Source organism: Globicephala melas, chromosome 2 (genome assembly GCF_963455315.2).
Source record: "Globicephala melas chromosome 2, mGloMel1.2, whole genome shotgun sequence".
NCBI lineage: Eukaryota > Metazoa > Chordata > Mammalia > Artiodactyla > Delphinidae > Globicephala > Globicephala melas.
Genome location: NC_083315.2, coordinates 127,793,936 through 127,817,457, shown reverse-complemented (window position 1 = coordinate 127,817,457; position 23,522 = coordinate 127,793,936). Strand labels below are relative to the sequence as shown.

At 36.0% G+C, this 23,522-nt stretch overlaps 1 protein-coding gene across 3 annotated transcripts in view; it reads left to right on the top strand.

Moving 5' to 3' along the window:
• MAP4K5 (mitogen-activated protein kinase kinase kinase kinase 5) overlaps window positions 1-23,522 on the top strand; it is a 136,709-nt gene that overhangs the window by 22,625 nt on the left and 90,562 nt on the right. For all 3 annotated transcript variants that reach the window (XM_060294789.1, XM_060294790.1, XM_060294788.1), the window contains exon 3: window positions 374-431. In XM_060294789.1, coding sequence (XP_060150772.1) covers window positions 374-431 — 58 coding nt within the window. The remainder of the gene's footprint in view (window positions 1-373; window positions 432-23,522) is intronic.

The following is a 23,522-nucleotide window of genomic DNA, read 5'->3' as shown; positions in this document are numbered from 1 at the left end:
AAGATACACATGATTTGGTTATTTATTTTCCTTTAATGGCCTAGGACTATATTTATAAAATATAGAAAAACCATGAGTATTTTTTTTAATTAAGAAAAGTAAGTATAAGAAAAGACTTGGAGGAAGGACACCAAAATTTTAAACAGTAGTTGTTTTTTAGTGGTGGGATTAAAGAGAATTTTGTGTGTGTGTATGTATTTTTTCTATATTTTCTTTATTGGGAAAATGAGTATACTCATTTCACCGGAAATAAAGATTTTGTTTTTCAGTTTTGTTAAAAGCCTGATTGATAAGCAACTAATTAACATAGTACCAAGTAACTTTTATACAGTTGACAGACTTTTTTAAAGTTTTACTTTCATTTTTATTTTAGGCCAGAAATATACATACGGGAGAGCTGGCTGCAGTAAAAATTATCAAATTGGAGCCTGGTATGTATTAAAACTCTCAAGACAACTTTTGAACACTTTTCTTGTGCAGTTCATAAATATATCACTTAAAAGCATTTTCCATATTTCCTTCCTTGTTTCCCTTCTTCCAAAAGAGTCTTATGTTGTCATAAAAAGGGTATCTCCTATATGGTTACATTAAATTCCACTGGAGGTTGTTGGTTAAAGATGAATTTGATGCAGTAATTTTGTTGCTGAAGTCTGAAATATGCATATTCAAAAATTGAAAGACACGTTGACAAACAAAAAGTAACGTTAAAATAATGTTAAATTAATTTTCTTTTAAGATGATAGTGAAATATTTGGACTTCAATTTAAGCTTTTATGAGAATGTGATTAGTAAAGTATTCATTGATTTGGGGGAATATTTGGTGAAATTCAGGATAATTATATTTTATATGTCAGCCATTCCCTGGCTGGTTGATAGGTTTAATAATTCTGGTCTTAGCCTAATGCTTATTTTTTTATACTTCTGTCTGTCCGAAGACTGTTTGTTTTAAAACATACTGAGTAACTTGCTTTGAAAATAAAACAACTGTATAAAACCTGAAACTATTTACTTATTTTGATGTCCTAAAAGTTTCTAATGAGAGCAGTAGTAGCTTTCTTTTTTGTCCAATTTCTTTTTTTTTCTTTCTTTCCTCTTTCTTTCTTTCTTTTTACTGTGGTAATGTACACATAACATAAAATTTGCCATCCAAACAATTTTAACGTGTACAGTTCAGTGGTATAAAATACACTCATAATGTGGTGTTACCATCACCACCATCCATGCCAGAATTCTTCTATTTTTATTGTTTTGGAGGACCACCATACTGTTTTCCACAGTGGCTATACAGTTTATATTCCCATCCATACTACACAAGTGTTCCGGTTTCTCCACATCCTTTACCACACTTGTTATTTTTCTGCTTTATTTGTTATAGCAGCCACCCTAATGGAAGTGAGGGGGTATCTCATTGTAGGGTTTTTTTTTGCATTTCCCTAATGATTAGTGATGTTGAGCGTCGTTTCATGTGCATATTGGCCATTTGTGTATCTGCTTTGCAGAAATATCTATTCAGATCCTCTGCCCATTTTTTTTTCACTACTTTATTGGAGTATAAATGCTTTACAAAGTTGTGTTAGTTTCTGCTGTACAACAAAGTGAATCAGTTATATGTATACATATATCCCCATATCCCCTCACTCTTGAGACTTCCTCCCACCCTCCATATCCCATCCCTCTAGGTCATCACAAAGCACCGAGCTGATCTCCCTGTGCTATGCAGCAGCTTCTCGCTAGCCATCCATTTTACATTTGGTAGTGTATATATGTCAATGCTACTCTCTCACTTCATCCCAGCTTCCCCTTCCCTGCTGTGCCCTCAAGTCTGTTCTCTACGTCTGCATCTTTATTCCTGTCCTGCCACTAGGTTCATCAGTACCGCTTTTTAAAATTCCATACATATACGTTAGCATATGTTATTTGTTTTTCTCTTTCTGACTTACTTCACTCTGTATGACAGATTCTAGGTCCATCCACCTCACTACAAATAACTCAACTTGGTTCGTTTTTATGGCTGAGTAATATTCCACTTTATATATGAGCCACATCTTTATCGATTCATCTATTGATGGACATTTAGATTGCTTCCATATCCTGGCTATTGTAAATAGTGCTGAAATGAACATTGTGGTACATGTATCTTTTTAAATTATGGTTTTCTTAGGGTATATGCCCAGTAATGGGATTGCTGGGTCATATGGTAGATCTATTTTTACTTTTTTAAGGAACCTCCATACTGTTCTTCATAGTGGCTCTATGAATTTACATTCCCAGCAACAGTGCAAGAGGGTTCCCTTTTCTCCACACCCTCTCCAGCATTTATTGTTGTACATTTTTTGATGATGGCCATTCTGACTGGTGTGAGGTGATACCTCATTTTAGTTTTGATTTGCATTTTTCTAAGGATTGGTGATGTTGAGCATCCTTTCATGTGTCTGTTGGCAATCTGTATATCTTCTTTGGAGAAATGTCTATTTAGGTCTTCTGCCCATTTTTGGACTGGGTTGTCTGTTTTTGTGACATTGAGCTGCATGAGCTGCTTGTATATTTTGGAGGTAAATCCTTTGTCAGTTGCTTCATTTGCAAATATTTTCTCCCATTCTGAGGGTTGTCTTTTCATCTTGTTTATGGTTTCCTTTGCTGTGCAAAAGCTTTGAAGTTTCATTAGGTCCCATTTCTTTATTTTTGTTTTTATTTCCCTTACTCTAGGGGGTGGGTCAAAAAGGATCTTGCTGTGATTTATGTCATACAGTGTTCTGCCTATATTTTCTCTAAGAGTTTGATAGTGTCTGGCCTTAGATTTAGGTCTTTAATCCATTTTGAGTTTCTTTTTGTGTATGGTGTTAGGAAATATTCTGATTTCATTCTTTTACATGTAGCTGTCCAGTCTTCCCAGCCCCACTTATTAAAGAGGCTGTCTTTTCTCCATTGTATATTCTTGCCTCCTTTGTCAAAGATAAAGTGACCATATGTGCGTGGGTTTATCTCTGGGCTTTCTATCTTGTTCCATTAATCTATATTTCTGTTTTTGTGCCAGTACCATACTGTCTTGATTACTGTAGCTTTGTAGTATAGTCTGAAGTTTGGGAGCCTGATTCCTCCAGCTCTGTTTTTCTTTTTCAAGATTGCTTTGGCTATTCAGGGTCTTTTTGTGTTTCCATACAAATTGTGAAATTTCTTGTTCTAGTTCTGTGAAAAATGCCATTGGTAATTTAATAGGGATTGCACTGAACCTGTAGCTTGCTTTGGGTAGTATAGTCCTTTTCACAATATTGATTCTTCCGATCCAGGGGCATGGTATATCTCTCCATCTGTTTATGTTATCTTTGATTTCTTTCATCAGTGTTTTATGAGTACAGGTCTTTTGTCTCCTTAGGTAGGTTTATTCCTAGGTATTTTATTCTTTTTGTTGTGATAGTAATGGGATTGTTTCCTTAATTTCTCTCTCTTATCTTTCGTTGTTAGTGTATAGGAATGCAAGAGATTTCTGTGCAGTAATTTTGTATCCTGCAACCTTACCAAACTCATTGATTAGTTCTAGTAGTTTTCTGGTGGCATCTTCAGGATTTTCTATGTATAGTACCATGTCATCGGCAAACAGTGACAGTTTTACTTCTTCTTTTCCAATTCATTTTCCTTTTATTTCTTTTTCTTGTCTAATTGCTGTGGCTATGACTTCCAGTACTATGTTGAATAATAGTGGCGAGAGTGGACATCCTTGTCTTGTTCCTGATCTTAGAGGAAATGCTTTCAGTTTTTCACCATTGAGAGTGATGTTTACTGTGGATTTGTCGTATATGGCTTTTATTATGTTGCGTTAGCTTCCCTCTATGCCCACTTTTTGGAGAGTTTTTATCATAAATGGGTGTTGAATTTTGTCAAAAGCTTTTTCTGCATCTATTGAGATGATCATATTGTTTTTATTCTTCAGTTTGTTAATATGGTGTATCACATTGATTGATTTGAGTATATTGAAGAATCCTTGCATTCCTGGGATAAACCCCATTTGATCATGGTGTATGATCCTTTCAATGTGTTGTTGGATTCTATTTGCTAGTATTTTGTTGAGGAATTTTGTATCTAAGTTCATCAGTGATATTGGTCTATAATTTTCTTTTTTTGTGATATCTTTGTCTGGTTTTGGTATCAGGGTTATGTTTGCCTCGTAGAATGAGTTTGGGAATGTTCCTCCCTCTGCAGTTTTTTGGAAAGTTTGAGAAGGATAGGTGTTAGCTCTTCTCTAAACATTTGGTAGAATTCCCCCTTGAAGCCATCTGGTCCTGGACTTTTGTTGAAAGATTTTTAATTGCAGTTTCAATTTCATTACCTGTGATTGGTCTGGTTATATTTTCTAATTCTTTCTGGTTCAGTCTTGGAAGGTTGTACTTTTCCAAGAATTTGTCCATTTCTTTCAGGTTGTCCATTTTTTTGGCATACAGTTTCTTGTAGTAGTCTCTTATGATCTTTTGTACTTTCGCAGTGTCAGTTGTAATCTCTCCCTTTTCATTTCTAATTCTTTTGATTTGAGTCTTCTCCCTTTTTTTCTTGATGAGTCTGGCTAATGGTTTATCAATTTGGTTTATCTTTTCAAAGAACCAGCCTTTAGTTTTATTGATTTTTGCTATTGTTTTCTTTGTTTCTATTTCATTTATTTCTGCTCTCATCTTTATGATTTCTTTCCTTCTACTCATTTTGGATTTTCTTTGTTCTTCTTTTTCTAGTTGCTTTAAGTGTAAAGTTAGATTGTTTATTTGATATTTTTCTTGTTTCTTGATGTGAGCTTGAATTGCTATGAACTTCCCTGTTAGAACTGCTTTTGCTGCATCCCATAGGTTTTGGATTGTCATGTTTTTGTTGTCATTTGTTTCTAGGGTTTTTTTTTTTTTTTTTTTCTGTACGCGGGCCTCTCACTGTTGTGGCCTCTCCCATTGAGGAGCACAGGCTCCGGACGCACAGGCTCAGCGGCCATGGCTCACGGGCCCAGCCGCTCTGTGGCATGTGGGATCTTCCCAGACCGGGGCACGAACCCATGTTCCCTGCATTGGCAAGTGGACTCTCAACCACTGTGCCACCAGGGAAGCCCTGTTTCTAAGTATTTTTTTATTTCCTCTTTGACTTCTTTACTGATCCCTTGGTTATTTAGCAGCGCACTGTTTAGCGGCCATGTATTTGTGTTTTTTACTGTTTATTTCCTGTAATTTATTTCTAGTCTCATAGCATTGTGGTTGGAAAAGATGCTTGATACAATTTCAGTTTTCTTAAATTTTCCAGGGTTTGATTTGTGACCCAAAATGTGATCTGTTCTGGAGAACCTTCTGTGTGCACTTGAAAGAAAGTGTGTGTGTGTGTGTGTGTGTGTGTGTGTGTGTGTGTATGTGTGTGTATACACCCCTACATCTTCTTTATCCATTCAGCTGTTGGTGGACACTTAGGTTGCTTTCATATCTTGCTTACTATAAATGTTCACGTATGAAAGATACATGCACATTGGGGTGGATGAGTGGGAGGTATCTTTTCAAATTAGTGTTTTTGTTTTTTCAGATATATACCCAGGTGTGGAATTGCTGGGTCATATGGTCGTTCTATTTTTAGTTTTTTGAGAAACCTCCCTACTGTTTTCCTCAGTGGCTGCACCAATTTACATTCCCACCAACAGTGTGCGTGGTTCCCTTTTCTCCACATCCTTGCCTAACATTTGTTAATTTGTATTCTTTTTGATGATAGCCATTCTGAGAGGTGTGAGGTGATATCTCGTGGTTTTGATTTGCATCTCCCTGATGATTATTGATATTGAGCATCTTTTCATGTGCCTGTTGGCCATCTGCATATCCTTTTTAGAAAAAATGTCTGTGCATTTCTTCTGCCCATTTTTTGATTGGGTTGTTTGCTTTTTTGATGTTCGGTTGTATGAGTTGTTTTTAAATTTTGGATATTAATCCCTTGTCAGTCATATCATTTGAAAATATTTTCTTCCATCTGATAGGTTGTATTTTCGTTTTGTCAGTGGTTTCCCTTGCTGTGCAAAAGCTTTTGAATTTAATTAGGGAGAAAATGGATGCACAGAGTGATAAGTTAAAAGTTTTTAACAAAGAGAAAATATAAAGAAGAAACAGATAGATGAAGAATACAATAACTGAATGAAAAATACACTAGAAGGAGTAAACAGTAGAAAAATACACTAGAAGGGATCAACAGTAGAATAAATGATGCAGAGGAATGGATCAGTGAGCTGAAAGACAGAGTAGTGGAAATCACTGCTGCTGAAAGAAAAAGGAATGAAAAGAAATGACCATTTAGGAGACCTCTCGGACAACATCAAGTACATTAATATTCACATTATAGGAGTCTCAAAATATTTGAAGGCACTCTAGTTGAAAGCTTCCCTAACCCAGGAAAGGAAATGGTCACCCAACTCCAGGAAGCAGAGAGTCCCATACAGGATTAACCCAAAGAGGAACACACCAGGGCACATTGTAATTAAAATGGCAGAAATTAAAGATAAAGAGGGAATATTAAAAGTGGCAAGGGAAAAGCAGCAAATAACATACAAGGGAACTCCCATAAGGCTATCAGTTAATGTTTCAGCAGAAAGTCCTCAGCCAGAAAGTAGTAGCATGATGTGTTTAAAGTGATGAAAGGGAAGAAAATACAACCAAGAATACTGTATCCAGCAAGGCTCTCATTCACATTTGATGGAGAAATCAAAAGCTTTACAGACAAGCAGAAGCTAAAAGAGTTCAGCACCACCAAACCAGCTTTCCAATAAATGTTAAAGGAACTTGTCTACGCAAAAAAGAAAAGGCTGCAACTAGAAACAATATTACAAAATGAAAAAGCTCACCGATAAAGGCAAACACATAGTAAAGATAGGAAATCATCCATACACAAAGCTAGTAGGGAGGTTAAAAGACAAAAGTAATAAAACCATCACATCCACAGTAAACAGTTAAGGGATTCACAAAACAATTAAATGTAAAATATGATATTAAAGACAGTAATCATGAGAGGAGGAGAGTACAAATGCAGGGTTTTTTTAATGCATTTGAAATTAAGAGATTGGCAACTTAAAACAATATTTTATATATATAGACTGCTATACAAAAACTACATGGTAACCGCAAACCAAAAATCTTCAATAGATATACATGCAAAAAAGAAAAAGGAATCCAAACACTAAAGATAGTCATCAAATCACAAGAGAAGAGAAGAAAAGAAGAAAGGAAAAAAAAGACCTACAAAAACAAATCCAAAACAATTAACAAAGTGGCACTAAGAACATATATATCAATAATTACCTTAAATAAACAGACTAAATTCTCCAACCAAAAGACATAGACTGGCTGAATGGATACAAAAACAAGACCCATATATATGCGCCTACAAGAGACTCACTTCAGATCTAGAGACACATAAAGACTGAAAGTGAGGGGATGGAATAAGTTATTCCATGTAAATGGAAATCGAAAGAAAGCCAGAGTAGCAATACTTATGTCATACAAAATAGACTTTAAATTAAAGATTGTTACAAGAGACAAAGAAGGACACTACATAATGATCAAGGGATCGATCAGTCCAAGAAGATATAACAATTGTAAATATATATGCACTCAACATAGGAGAACTTAAATATATAAGGCAGATATTAGCAGACATAAAAGGAGAAATCAACAGTGACACAATAATAGCAGGGGACTTTAAGCCCCCCACTTACATCAATGGACAGATCATCCAGATAGAAAATCAATAAGGAAACAACAGGCCTTCCATGACACATTAGACCAAATGGTCTTAATTGATACATAGAGAGCATTTCATCCAGAAGCAGCAGAATACACATTCTAGTGCACATGGAACATCCTCCAGGATAGAACACATGCTAGGCCACAAAACAAGCCTCAGTAAATTTAAGAAAATTGAAATCATATCAAGCATCTTTTCCGACCACAACGCTATGAGACTAGTAATCAACTTTAAGAAAAAAACTGCGAAAAACACAAACACGTGGGGGCTAAACAATATGCTACTAAACAACCAGTGGAACACTGAAGAAACCAAAGAGGAAATTTAAAAGGTACCTAGAGACATATAAAAATGAAAACAGGATGATCCAAAACCCATGGGATGCAGCAAAAGCAGTTCTAAGAGGGAAGTTTCTTATTGATTTTTAGATGCTGTTTACACTTTGCAAATAATGACTTTTCATGTGTTTTAAAAGTTTTCTTCAGTTTGTCTTCTATCTTTGTACTCTGCTTATGGTACTTTTCTGTGTGGAAGGTATTTTTTCCCTCCTAGGTAAATTTGGTGGTTCTCTTTCTCTATTCCTCTCTTCCTCATACTTAAGCTTTTTGTACTGGTCAACTCTAAAGATATTTAACTGCAATTTCTTCAAGTTTTTTCCCCCTTCCAACATTTAAATATTTGCTCCATCAGGGACAGTTTTGTTCTAAGATGTGATGGAGATCTTTGCTCTGTTCTTTTTCAAATGGCTAGACAGTTTTCCAAAGCTGTTTATTCACAGGTTTGAAATGCCTCACTTGTCATGAACTGAATTTCCATGTAAGTATGAGTTTTGTTTTCTGTTTCAGTGATTCTTTTCCCCCTCCCATTCGTACTTCAGGATTATCCTGTTTTTGACTACTCTGACTTTTCATTGCATTTTATAATCTTCATTGCTTTTATTTTTCAGTTATTTCCTTTCTGTTATAATAATTTTCTCCCAGGAGAACTTTAAAATCATTTTTATCAAAGTAAACAAAAAGCTTGTGAGAATAATTTAGAAGACTTAGCATTTGACAATAGTAAGGATTTTTTCTTATTTAGGTCTTCAGGAAAATATTATAGCTTTTGCCACAGGCCTTCATGTTTATGGTGATTTCTTGCTACTGTGAATAGCATTTTTTCCTCCTCTTATACTTTCTAGTTGGTTACTGTTGATACTTATGTATCATTGATTTTATTGGATTTATTTTCTCTGTGACAGTCTTACAGAATTCATATTTTTTCTGATAGAATTGTTATTTTTAGTGTTCTTTGATGCTCTTTTTGCTTTGAATATAACTTTGTCAAACATTGCTATTGCCAACCCTCCTTTCTTTTTGTTTATATTTGGGTAGCATATAACAAATGGATAATGCTGTTATATTTGGGCCTATCATTTTACTTTAATCCTTTCTGGATCATTGGTTTTTAGGGTTTGTCTTGTAAGTAATTGTATTGAAATTTTATTTTACAACCCAGTTTGAATCTTTCTCCTTTTAATAGATAGGTCAGTCACTTTATTATTGGTTAGTGAGATGATTAATCACCTGTTACTGTGGGGTTTTTTTAATGTTTTTTGAAGGTTTTAAACAAAAAATGGTTAGAGATTTCTTTTATTTTTATTGCTGATAATTTGAAAGATACACAATCTGTAGTTTTATCAGAGGATGGCTTCTAAGACTTTGAATAATATACTTAAATTTGTGTTTTTAACTTACCAACTTAAGAAATGAAACAGGCATTAACTTCCTAGGCTTAAAGATGTTGAACTTTATACTCCTGCCTCTTCATCTCCCAGTTTTCAGATGTTTGTTAGTTTATTTGGAGGTTTTAGTCTGAGAATTTTTTGATTATACTGGGGCATGAGTGTGCATTTAATCTGCGTCTTTTTTTTTATAAGATACCAATTATTTAGACTTAGTTTTATATTTAAACAGATTCACTGCCGACTGTTTGTCCTTTCATTCCGTGACCTTGTCATTTTGAATGACTTATTTTGTATCAGTTGTTGATAAGTTGGATCATATCATCACATTGATTTTCCTATGAATATCAGGAATAATATAATTTTGAACCACAAGTTAATTGTTCTTCTCAAACTTGCTCTTCCCTCGGTCTTCCCCATTTTGCTAAGCAGTTAGCCAAGCCAAAAATGTAGGCATTGTCCTTGATTTCTCTTTCATTTGCACTCCAGAGTCAGTCTGTCAGCAAGTTCCTTCAACTCAACCTCCAAAACATATCCTGAATCCATCTACTTTTCCTAATTGCCATCTTTACCCTCTCGTCTCCCTGTTTCTTCTCCCAGACCTCCCATCTGCCACCGTCTAGTTTCCACAAAGCCACCGGAATGATCTTTTTAAAACACAAATCTGATTGTAGTGCTCTCCTGCTTAAAACCTTTGTGGAGCTTCCAAATTCCACTTAGAATAATATTCAAATTTTCAACCTTACTTATAAAACCCTATGTGATTGGCCCTACTTCTCTGAACTCATTGTGTATCTTTTTCCCTTCTGTACTCCTCTCTTCTTTTTTCTTCTTATTTAACCAGTCCAAGATCAAACTGGCTCTTGTATTCTGCCTAAAGTACTGTTTTTCACAATCTTTGCCCAGAAGACCTCCTGGTCATTCAGATTTCAGCTTAAATGTTATATATATCCTTGTAAAGACCCATTTCTGACTACCTAATTTAAAGTAGTCACCTAGGCCCTTGTTATTTTAGTTCTCTGCCTAGGACATGTGACTGCCTGACACTTTTCTTATTTATTTGTATTTGTTTGTTTAATGTCTGTCTCTCCTAGAATGTAAGAACCATGAGAATAGTAATATGTCTTTACTGTTATATTTCATCACCTGAAACAGTTTAGGCACATAGTGGGCATTCAATAAATATCTTTGTACAAAGGAACATTATAAATGTCTTTCTGTTGCCTTTGAATGAGAATGACCAGTTGACTAGATGTAGAATTAGTACATCATGCATTCTTCTGTCCTCAAAAAATCTGTAGACGTTTTCTTCTTTGAATATTGTTAGAGAAAACTGTAAGACTTGCCTGCTGTTTTTCCTCTTGTAGGTGACTTGCTGCTTCTGCCCTATTGTCTGTGGCAATAATACTGCATATCCTCTCTAATCTGTGATGTTCAAAAAATAAGGTCTTAGTATTTATTACATCTTTAGATTTCAATTACCCCTTAATAGTAATTGTGATTTTAGTAAATTTAGTAAATAACTATAAAATTAGTCACCTGAGAAATAAGTTTTTCTTATGCTTTAAATATATATACATTTTTTTAGTAAATAGTTTCATTTATTTTCATAATCTGTGTTTTAGAATTTGAGAAATTGGTCTTTGTGACAGTGATTTTATTCATTTGGGTTGTTTCATTACATTTTATTCATGGATTTGTTTTGTTTTGTGTCTTAAAAAATGTTTTCTGTATTGATAGTAGGTTTTTATACTATTTTTTTTCTTTTTTAGCATTTTCAGAAAAGCCAAAGCAGATGGTGGTTTTCACGTTTTTGAAACAGAGTTAGGGGAGTTTTTATGTCAAAAATATGATGGTATAGTAATGAATTTTGTCAACATTCAGTTCAGATACCTCAAATAATTCTGGAGACAGCTGTATTTCAGAAATGAATTCTTGACTGTACTCAGCAGCTTTTTAAAAAATTGCACTAAAGCCAGTATAATGCAAAAGTGCTTCCTTGTATTTATTTAACAGATGAGCTGGTTTAGAATTTTATTTAGACATGAGAAGATAATCATTTGCCAATATGACGTAGAATATTACAATATTACAGATTTACTGACTTGTTCCTGGTAATTTAATTTTATAATATTATATTTAAAATTTCACTGAAACAGATTGCTTTTGAGACTCTTCTAATATTTATAAAATTCCTAAAGTGAACCTAGGTTTAGGAGCAAAAATAGATTAGCACAGAGAACTGTTTTTTTAATTAACCACAAAAATAATTGATAAAGAAAATGAGTGGGTATTCTTCCCTATATTTGTTGCCATTTGTATATATACACAAGCAAATTATTATTTTCAAGAGTGATTTAACCATTTCTCTATCTCATTTTTATAGTATATACTTATTAATATAGGTACCATTTTATAAATGGTGACATTTAAATAAAGTTTGACTTACTAGTGAGTAGTATTGAAAATAAACAATACCAATGATACCATTTTGAGTTTTGTTATCTCTTTGGTCAGGCATCAGGACTGCCCTATAAAAGTAGGCAGATATTATGATGATGCGTGTCACCATGTTTTCCTGTCTGTGTCTGCATTTCAGCCTACCCTCTAACTCATTTTACAGATGCTGCTTTTGCTCAACAAGTCTGTAGCTAGTGCCAGCCGACAGCCAGAACAAGATCAAGCTTTCCTGGGAAAGCTGATCATCAGAATCCTAATTTGCCTTCCCATCTCTTCTCTCCTCCCATTATCCCCTTATTATGGTGGAACTACATGACAGTACTTTTAAATTTTGCAAATTGTCATTTGTTTAAAACTGTGAGCCTTGCATACAGGGATGGAACTTAATAAAATCATTGCCCAGGGTGATTAATGCAATACTTTTTTTGTTTGCTTGTTTGTTTTTTAAAGTGCTAAATTGGAAATATTCATGAAATAGTCCAATATTCATGAAACAGTCCAATAGTCCAAATATTGATGAAATATTTTATTTTTAAATAAAATAACAAGTTAAATGTATTTTACTAGATTAATCAGTTTTCAGAGTAAGTGGGAATCTTTAAAAATCTTTCAATAGGTGTTTAAAACTTTTTTCAGTTTTACAGTATGATATCTCATCTTATTTCCTGGAAGTATAAATGGAGAAAGTAGAGTAAAGTTTTTTAAAGTCAGAAAGTATATAAAGATATAAACAGCAATTAATTTGCCTTGTTAATGTTCTTGAAACAATTCCCAAAGTAGGAGGTTTAGCCAAATAGGACAAATGTCAGTTATGCTGATTAAGTGGTATGTTCCTGCTTTTCAGTATTTACTTCTATTTTAATGTGTTCGTTTTTTTCTTTTTAATAAATTTATTTTTGGCTGTGTTGGGTTTTTGTTGCTGCACACGGGCTTGCTCTAGTTGCAGCAAGTGGGGGCTACTCTTTGTTGCGGTGCGTGGGCTTCTCATTGCGGTGGCTTCTCTTGTTGTGGAGCACAGGCTCTAGGTGTGTGGGCTTCAGTAGTTGTGGCACACAGGCTCAGTAGTTGTGGCTTGCGGGCTCTAGAGTGCAGGCTCAGTAGTTGTGGCGCACGAGCTTAGTTGCTCCGTAGCATGTGGGATCTTCCTGGACTGGGGCTGGAACCTGTGTCCCTGCATTGGCCAGGTGGATTCTCAACCACTGCGCCACCAGGGAAATAATAGATGCAGAAAACTAATAAAGGCTAAGTAGACATTTTCTGCCATTTAATAGGTAAAAATCACTTGTAATGCTAGAGTACTCTGTTTCCCTTAGATTCCAATTTCCTTCTGAACACAAGATAAAATAGAAGTGAAGATACTTTTTGCTACAATATATAGAAAAGGTGAACTTCAATGTCGGATTCTAATTTAGAATCGATAAATAGATATTTAATCGAATTTAAAACTGAGAAGGATTTTCTGTCTAGGTGAGTTTTTGGAATCTAAGATAGGCATTCCAGAGAAAATGTTTTGTTAGAAATGACTTTTATTTATATTTCATATTTATTTTTCTCAATGGAAAACATTCATGAATATTTCCTTATTTGCAACCAAAACAGTCAAATTGACAAGTTGCCACCACTATATTTTTCATGGACATTTGAAAATTAACTGACAGAATATTTAGAATTGGACTAATTAATTTTCTGAAGATAATACTGACAATTTATTAGGGTATAGTAAAATCAGTTTTCACTTCAGAATCTATTTTTAACATTGATTTTATTTCATAAACTTCACAAATGTATTTAATACTTAGTGCAGAAATCTTTTCCCAGTGCTTGATATTGTAAATATATATATTTTTATAAATAGAAATCCATTTTAAATTTATTTTATTTATTTTATCTGTGGCTGCATTGGGTCTTTGTTGCTGCACGCAGGGTTTCTCTAGTTGTGTGGAGCTGGGGCTACTCTTCGTTGTGGTGCACAGGCTTCTTATTGCGGTAGCTTCTTTTGTTGCAGAGCACGGGCTCTAGGCACGCGGGCTCAGTAGTTGTGGCTCAAGGCCTCTAGAGAGCGGGCTCAGTAGTTGTGGAACACGGGCTTAGTTGCTCCATGGCATGTGGGATCTTCCCACACCAGGTCTCAACCCGTGTCCCCTGCATTAGCAGGCGGATTCTTAACCACTGTGCCACCAGGGAAGCCTGACATTGCAAATATTAATTAAAAGATCTACTTCTTGCATTGTAGTTTTGCTATATATATTTTTATATATATTTTTTGGAGTATAATTGCTTTACAATGTTGTGTTAGTTTCTGCTGTGCAACAAAGTGAATCAGCTATATGCATACATATATCCCCTCCCTCTTGGACCTCCCTGCCATCCACCGCCCCCATCCCACCCATCTGGGTCATCACAGAGCACCGAGCTGAGCTCCCTGTACTATACCACAGATTTCCACTAGCTATCTGTTTTACACATGGTAGTGTATTTATGTCAAACCTAATCTCTCAGTTCATCTCACCCTCTCCTTCCCCTGCTGTGTCTACACGTCCAATTCTCTACATCTGCATCTCTATTGCTGCCCTGGAAATAGGTTCATCTGTACTATTTTTCTAGATTCCACATATATGCGTTGATATACGATATTTGTTTTTCTCTTTCTGACTTACTTCACTCTATGACAGACTCAGGGTCCATCCACATTACTACAGATGACCCAATTTTGTTCCTTTTTATGGCTGAGTAATAGTCCATTGTATATATGTAACACATCTACTTTATTCATCTGTTGATGGACATTTAGGTTGTTTCCATGACCTGGCTATTGTAAATAGTGCTGGAGTGAACATTGGGGTACATGTGTCTTTTTGAATAATGGTTTTCTCAGGTATATGCCCAGTAGTGGTATTGCCAGGGCTATATATTTTTTTAAAGAGTATTTTTTTAAGCTTAAATATTCAACCATAGTGAAATGGTTAAATAAATCTGTATTTACATAATTTGAAATTATTTTATATTACAGCAAAAAACATAAGCTTTACCATCTTGACCATTTTTAAGCAAATGGCTCAGTAGTGTTAAGTATATTTACACTGTTGTGAAAGAGATCTCCAGAAAGTTTTCATCTTGCAGAGCTGAAATTTCACATCCATTAAACAACTGTTCCTCTTTGAACCCTCCCCCCAGCGCCTGGTAACCACAATGTACTTTCCATGTTTCTAAATTTGACTGCTTTAAATACCTCATATAAGTGGCTCATATATATTTGCCCTTTTCTGAGTGGCTTGTTTCACTTAGCGTAATGTCCTCAAGGTTTATCCATGTTGTAGCATGTTACAGGATTTCCTTCCTTTTTTAAGGCTACATGGTATTCCATTGTATGTGTATACCACATTTGATTTCTCAGTTTCTCTGTTGATGAACATTTGAGTTGCTTCTTGACTATTGTGAATAGTGCTGCTAGGAATATATATATTCATAGTGCCCACTTACATGGGCATGCAAATACTTCTTTGAGATCCTCTTTCAGTTCTTTTGAATATATACCTAAAAATAGGATTACTGGATCGTATGATAGTTCTATTTTTGATTTTTTGAGGAACTGCCAGACTGTTTTCCATAGTGGTTGCACCATTTTATAATACCACCAACAGTGTATCAGTGTTCCAACTTCTCCACATCCCTAACACTTGTTCTCTCTCTTTTTTTTTTTTTTTTTGCGGTACGCGGACCTCTCACTGTTGTGGCCTCTCCCATTGTGGAGCACAGGCTCCGGACGCGCACACTCAGCGGCCATGGCTCACAGGCCCAGTCGCTCCGCGGCATGTGGGATCTTCCTGGACCGGGGCATGAACCCGTGTCCCCTGCATCGGCAGGCAGACTCTCAACCACCGTGCCACCAGGGAAGCCCTCTCTTTTTTTTTGATAGTAGCTTTCCTAATGGGTGTATCTCATTGTGGTTTTGATTTGCATTTCTCTGATGATCAGTAATGTTGAGCATCTTTTTATGTATTTGTTAGCCATTTGTATACCCTCTTTGGAGAAATGTCTTTTTACATCCTTCGCTTATTTTTTAATCAGGTTATTTGTTGTTGAGTTGTAGTAATTCTTTACGTATTCTGGATATTAACCCATTATCAGATACATGGTTTGCGAATATTTTCTCCCATTTCATAGGGTGCTTTTTCACTCTTTTGATTGTGTCCTTTGATGAACAAAAATTTTTAAGTTTGATGTAGTCCCATTTATCTATTTTTGCTTTTGTTGCCTCTGCTTTTGGTGTCATATCCAATAAATCATTGCCAAATCCAGTGTCATGAAGCTTTCCGTCTTTGTTTTCTTCTAGGAGTTTTATAATTTTGAGTCTTACATTTAGACCTTTAATCCATTTTGAGTTAAATTTTGTTTATAGTGTAAGATGAAGATCTAACTTCATTCTCTTGTGTGAGGATATTCAGTTTTCCCAACACTTTTTGTTGAAATGACTGTCTTTTCTTCATTGAATGGTCTTGACACCCTTGTTGAAAATGATATATATGTGGGTTTATTTCTGGGCTCTGTGTTCTGTTCCATTGGTCTGTATGTCTGTCTGTAAGCCAGTAGCACACCATTTTGATTACTGTAGCTTTGTATTATGTTTTGAAATCAGGAGGTGTGCGTCCCCCAACTTTATTCCTCTTTTCAAAATGGCTTTAACTGTTTGGGTTCCCTTGAAATTCCATATGAATTTTAGGATGATTTTTTTCTATTTCTAAAAAAATGCCATTGGGATTTTGATAGAGATTGTGTTGAGTCTGTAGATTACTTTGGATAGTATGGACATTTTAACAATATTAAGTCTTTTACTCTGTGAACCTGGGCTATCTTTCTGTTATTTGTTTCTTTTTAAATTTCTTTCAGCAATGTTTTGTAGTTTTCAGTGTAAAAGTCTTTTACCTCTCCAGTTGAGTTCATTTCTAAGTATTTGTTTTATCCTATTGTAAATGGAATTGTTTTCTTAATGTCCTTTCTGATTATTCATTGTTAGTGTATAGAAATGCAACCGATTTTTTTGCACTGATTTTGTATTTTACAATCGACCCTTGAACAATGCAGGGGTTAGGGGTACCGACACCCTGTGCAATCAGAAATCCAAGTATAACTTTCAGCTCCCCCAAAAGCTAACTACTAATGGCCTACTGTTGACCAGAAGCCTTACTAATAACATAAACAGTTGATTAACACATATTTATATGTTACATGTATTATATACTGTATCCTTAAAATAAAGTAAGCTAGAGAAAAGAAAATGTTATTAAGAAAATCATAAGGTGCTGTACACCTGAAACTATCACAACATTGGTAATCAGCTACTCCAATATAAAATAAAAAGTTAAAAAAGTTAAAAAATTAAAAATAAAATGCACATTCCGATAGAAAATCATAAGGAAAAGAAAATATATTTATAGTATTGTACCATATTTGTCTATGCTATAAGTTTACATCATCTGTTTACAAGATGAATTGTCATCCATAATGACATCAATATTCTCTTTTGTGGTACAAAACACTGCAGATGTTTTATGTATTTCTAACCCTAGACATAAAAAATGAAAAGATAATGTGAGAAAGAGTTTCATCTTTATTTACAGGTATAACAATTCATGCATTGATAGTGAAGAAACAGCAATAAGATTGCTTTATGGTAGCCTAGTGTAATCAATACAGTTGCTTCATAGTAGCCTAGCCTATACACTGATGAGTGAATCATAAAATTTTTATAGCAGACAGTATTAAGGTTATGTAATACAGTCTTAAAAACATTGTTATATTTTTTAATAAAAAACACTTACCTATGATAATAAGCTGATATGTACTTTCTCCATTTATGAGGGAGAGAGGCACAGGGTACAGTAGTGTAATTCTTTGAAAGCAAAGTTATAAAATAGTAAGAAAACTAACACATTGTTAATTTTATGTTAAGTATCACTTATGCCTTTGTAAGTAGACCCACATAGTTCAACAACCTGTGTTGTTCGGGGGTCAACTGTACAGTTTTGCTGAATTTGTTTATTCTAACAGGTTTTTTGGTGTAATCTTTAGAGTATTCTACATAATAAGATATGTCATCTGCAAACATAATTTTACTTACTCCTTTCCAATTTGGATGCCTTTTAAATGATTTTTACTTCTGATGAAGTAATATTTGAAGAAAGAAATGGATATAGTGAGGGAGCAGGTCAAATGGATACCTAAGAGAACAGCATTCCAGGCACTGGGAACAGCAAGGATAAAAGCTTTAAAGCAGGAGTGTGTCTGGCATGCTTGAAAATAAAAAGTGCAGTGTTTCTAAACAACCAGAAGGGTGGCAGAAGATAAGATCAGAGAGGAAGTAGAAGGCCAGATCAGATATGGCCTTTTCAGCCATCGAAAGGACCTTGGATTTTATTCTGAGCAAGACGGCAAACCTTTGAGAGTTGTGAGCCACAGAGTGTAGTATCTTACCTTAGTATCAGAACGATTGCTCTGGTTGCTGTGTTAAAAACAGGTTCAGGGCTTCCCTGGTGGCGCAGTGGTTGAGAGTCCGCCTGCCGATGCAGGGGACGCGGGTTTGTGCCCCGATCCGGGAGGATCCCGCATGCCGCGGAGCGGCTGGGCCCGTGAGCCATGGCCGCTGAGCCTGCGCGTCCGGAGCCTGTGCTCCGCAACGGGAGAGGCCACAACAGTGAGAGGCCCGCGTACCGCAAACAAACAAACAAACAAACAAAAAACAGATTCAACGTAGTGTACGGAGTGGGAGGGAGAAAATAGAGGAAGTTGATATCAAGGTCTAAAGCAGGAATATCATGACCATAATTCATGCTAGAGTTCAAGTGGCTTAGACCAAGGTGGCAGCAAAGGTGTTGAGAAATGGAGTCTGGATATACTGTCATCCCTTGGTATCCATGGGGAACTGGTTCCAGGACCCCCTTAATTTTATGTAATAGTTAATAATAGTTAAAAAGTACTTTTTAGCTGTCCTAAGGAGTTTGTTTTGTATTCCTCATGATATAAGCAACAACATATAGCTTTACTCAGTTCTCCATTTTCAGAATTGACATGTTAAAAGCTATAGTATAAAATAATTGATTAGATTTCTCTTTTTAATTGCTCAATAGCCAGTTACCTTATCTAAATTTACTATTGCTGGAAAAAATAAACACAAAGTGATGGATTTAAATTTTTCTAATCTTCTGAAATACACCAGTGCAGTAGAAGTGATAATAACAACAGACACGTATGTGGTACTTATATATATCTTAGAAATATTAACTTAATTCTCAAAGTAATTCTCTGTGATTTTATTATATCCTCATTTGTAGATGAGGAAACTGAGACACAAAGCAGTTGAGTGTTTTGGAATTAAGTAAGGAATAATGAAATGCTAAAACCTGGAGAAATGGCCAAGGTATTGAGGCAGGCTTAAATCTTGAGGAAACTGTTTACAACCAAATAAAATTGTGATTTGCCTTTTAGATCCTTCACATAGGGCATAAAGGATAGGAGACAAAGTCTAAGACCCATCCTAGGTGAAAAGTCACTACCCTACAAAAAGCTGGACCACCCCCAGAGGCCTTTTACGTGGGAAAACTAGGAATAAATTAGCCCATCCCCCAACCAGGGACTACACAAAGTAATGCTTGTCTTCAATTGCAGTCACGCTATTTGTTTGGCTTTAAAAACATTGGCTTTTTAGTAGCAAATATCTCCTAGGGTAGCACATCCAACCATCTAGCAGAAGCTAATGTAATCTCTCACCTTTAACTCGCGCTTCAAAGAACTCACATAGATAAAATTCTAAGCAATAAGAGCTCGGAGTCAAAAATTGCAGAAGACACCAGGTGCCTTGAGTAAGAGTCAGCAGAAACAACAACAGAACAGAATCATGAAGACATCGGATTTTGGAATTACATACTCTATATATGACAAAATTAGATAAATAAAAGAGTGATTTGAAGCTATGAGTGAAAGGTAATAAACAAAAGAAAGAAGCAGATTTGAAATATCTATGCAGATTGGCCTTCTAGGTATGAAAAATAATTATAGATTAAAAATTCCGTAGATATAGCAAGTTAAATGTTGTTAACTTGGGCAAAGCCAATATTTGAAGAATTTATGTTGAAAAATTTTCCAAAACTGATAGAAAATACCAGATATTTAAGAATTCCAGCCAGAATTAATAGAAAGAAATGTGCATGTGCATATGTCATAGTGAAACAGCAGAATACTACAGACAGAAGACCTTGAAATCAAGTAGAGAAGGATGACATTACAGAGAAGGACTATTAAGACTAACAGTGATTTAAAAAGCCATGAAGGAAGAAGGCAGTGGATATCTTCAAAGAGTTGAAAGAGGACTATCAATGAAAATATTTTTCAATAATAAAGGCAAAGTAAAGGCATTTTCAGACAGAAACCAGTGTTTTGGCACAAGTAGACACTCACTAAGGAAATTCTAAAAGATAAACATTAAGCAGAAGGAATATGATCCCATTGGTAAGTCTAAGATGCAAAAAGGAAGGAAGAGCAAAGAAAATGATATATTGGGTTGACCAAAAAAAGTGCCTTTGGTTTTTAAGTTAAAAAAAAAAAAAAAGCCACGTTTTTCATTTTCACCAAGAACTTTATTGAACAACGTATTCACCCTTTTGTTCCACTACCTTCTGCCACTTTTCAGGCAACTTCATAATTCCATCTTCCCAAAACTTTTATCTTTTTGAGTAAAGAACTATTACAGGTGCCTTTTACAGTCTTCCAGAGAGCTGACATTTTTTCCAGAGAATTTTGTGAAGACCGAAATAAATGGAAATACAAAGGTGCAATGTCTGGTGAGTATGGTGGTTGAATCAGAACTTCCCAGCCAAGCTGTAACAGTTTTTGCCTGGTCATCAAAAGACATGCGGTCTTGCGTTATCCTGATGGAAGATTGTGTGTTTTCTGTTGACTACTTCTGGACGCCTTTTGTCACGTGGTCTAATGGGGAGCAGTACTCGTTGGAATTAATCATTTGGTTTTCTGGAAGGAGCTCATAATAGAGGACTCCCTTCCAATCCCACCATATACACAACATCACCTTCTTTGGATGAAGACCAGCCATTAGTGTGGTTGGTGGTGGTTCATTTTGCTTGCCTCACGATCTTTTCCGTTCCACATGGTTGTACAGTATCCACTTTTCATTGCCCATCACAATTTGTTTTAAAAATGGAACGTTTTACTTATGTTTCAGTAGAGAATCTCATGTGGAAATATAGTCAACAGGGTTTGTTTTGCTTAACTTATGTGGAACCCAAACATAAAAGAGATTAACATAACCAAGCAGGTGCTAATGATTTTCAACAATTGATTTGGATATTTTGAGTATGTCAGCTGTCTCCCATGTGGTATAACATTGATCTCAATTAATGTCTTGATTTGATTGCTGTCACCCTCAGTTGGTCTACCCGACGGTGGAGCATTCTCCAGCTCTCCAGCACTAAACTTCATAAACCAGTTTTTTTTTTTAACATCTTTATTGGAGTATAATTGCTTTACAATGGTGTGTTAGCTTCTGCTTTATAACAGAGTGAATCAGCTATACATATACATACGTATCCCCGTATCTCCTCCCTCTTGCGTCTCCCTCCCACCCTCGCTATCGCACCCCTCTAGGTGGTCACAAAGCACCGAGCTGATCTCCCAGTGCTCTGCGGCTGCGTCCCAAGAGCTATCTATTTTACATTTGGTAGTATATATAAGTCCATATCACTCTCTCACTTTGTCCCAGCATACCCTTCCCCTTCCCCGTGTCTTCAAGTCCATTCTCTATGTCTGCCTCTTTATTCCTGTCCTGCCCCTAGGTCCTTCAGAACCATTTTTTGTTTTAGATTCCATATATATGTGTTAGCATATGGTGTTTCTTTTTCTCTTTCTGACTTACTTCACTCTGCATGACAGACTCTAGGTCCATCCACATCACTACAAATAACTCAATTTCATTTCTTCTTATGGCTGAGTAATATTTCATTGTCTATATGTGCCACATCTTATTTATCCATTCATCTGTCGCTGGACACATAGGTTGCTTCCATGTTCTGGCTATTGTAAAGAGAGCTGCAATGAACATTGTGGTACATGACTCTTTTTGAATTATGGTTTTCTCAGGATATACGCCCAGTAGTGGGATTGCTGGGTCGTATGGTAATTCTATTTTTAGTTTTTTAAGTAACCTTCATACTGTTCTCCATAGTGGATGTATCAACTTACATTCCCACCAACAGTGCAAGAGGGTTCCCTTTTCTCCACACTCTCTCCAGCATTTATTGTTTGTACATTTTTTGATGATGGCCATTCTGACTGGTGTGAGGTGATATCTCATTGTAGTGTTTTGGTTTTTTTAAATTTATTTATATTTATTTTTGGCTGCATTGGGTCTTCATTGCTGCGCACAGGCCCTCCCTAGTTGTGGTGAGCGGGGGCTACTCTTCGCTGCGGTGCAACGGCCTCTCTCACTGCAGTGGCTTCTCTTGTTGCGGAGCACAGGCTCCAGGCGTGCAGGCCTCAGCAGTTGCGGCACATGGGCTCAGTAGTTGTGGCTCGCGGGCTCCAGAGCACAGGCTCAGCAGTTGTGGCGCACGGGCCCCGCTGCTCTGCGGCATGTGGGATCCTCCCGGACCAGGGCTCAAACCTGTGTCCCCTGCATTGGCAGGCGGACACCCAACCACGGTACCACCAGGGAAGCCCCTCATTGTAGTTTCGATTTGCATTTCTCTAAGTATTAGTGATGTTGAGCATCCTTTCCTGTGTTTGTTGGCAATCTGTATATCTTCTTTGGAGAAATGTCTATTTAGCTCTTCTGCCCATTTTTGGACTGGGTTGTTTGTTTTTGTGACACTGAGCTGTATGAGCTGCGTGTATATTTTGGAGGTTAATTTTTTGTCAGTTGCTTCGTTTGCAACTATTTTCTCCGATTCTGAGGGTTGTCTTTTCGTCTTGTTTATGGTTTCCTTTACTGTGCAAAAGCTTTGAAGTTTCAATAGGTCATTTGTTTGTTTTTATTTCCCTTACTCTAGGAGGTGGGTCAAAAAGGATCTTGCTGTGATTTATGTCATACAGTGTTCTGCCTATGTTTTCCTCTAAGAGTTTGATAGTGTCTGGCCTTACATTTAGGTCTTTAATCCATTTGGAGTTTCTTTTTATGTATGGTGTTAAGGAGGGTTCTAATTTTATTCTTTTACATGTAGCTGTCCAGTTTTCCCAGCCCCACTTATTGAAGAGGTGGTCTTTTCTCCATTTTATATTCTTGCCTTCTTTATTGAAAATAAGGTGACCATATGTGCGTGGGTTTATCTCTGGGCTTTCTATCCTGTTCCATTGATCTATATTTCCATTTTTGTGCCAGTACCATACTGTCTTGATTACTGTAGCTTTGTAGTGTAGTCTGAAGTCTGGGAGCCTGATTCCTCCAGCTCTGTTTTTCTTTCTCAAGATTACATTGGCTGTTCGGGGTCTTTTGTGTTTCTATACAGATTGTGAAATTTTTTGTTCTAGTTCTGTGAAAAATGCCATTGATAGTTTGATAGGGATTGTGTTGAATCTGTAGATTGCTTTGGGTAGTATA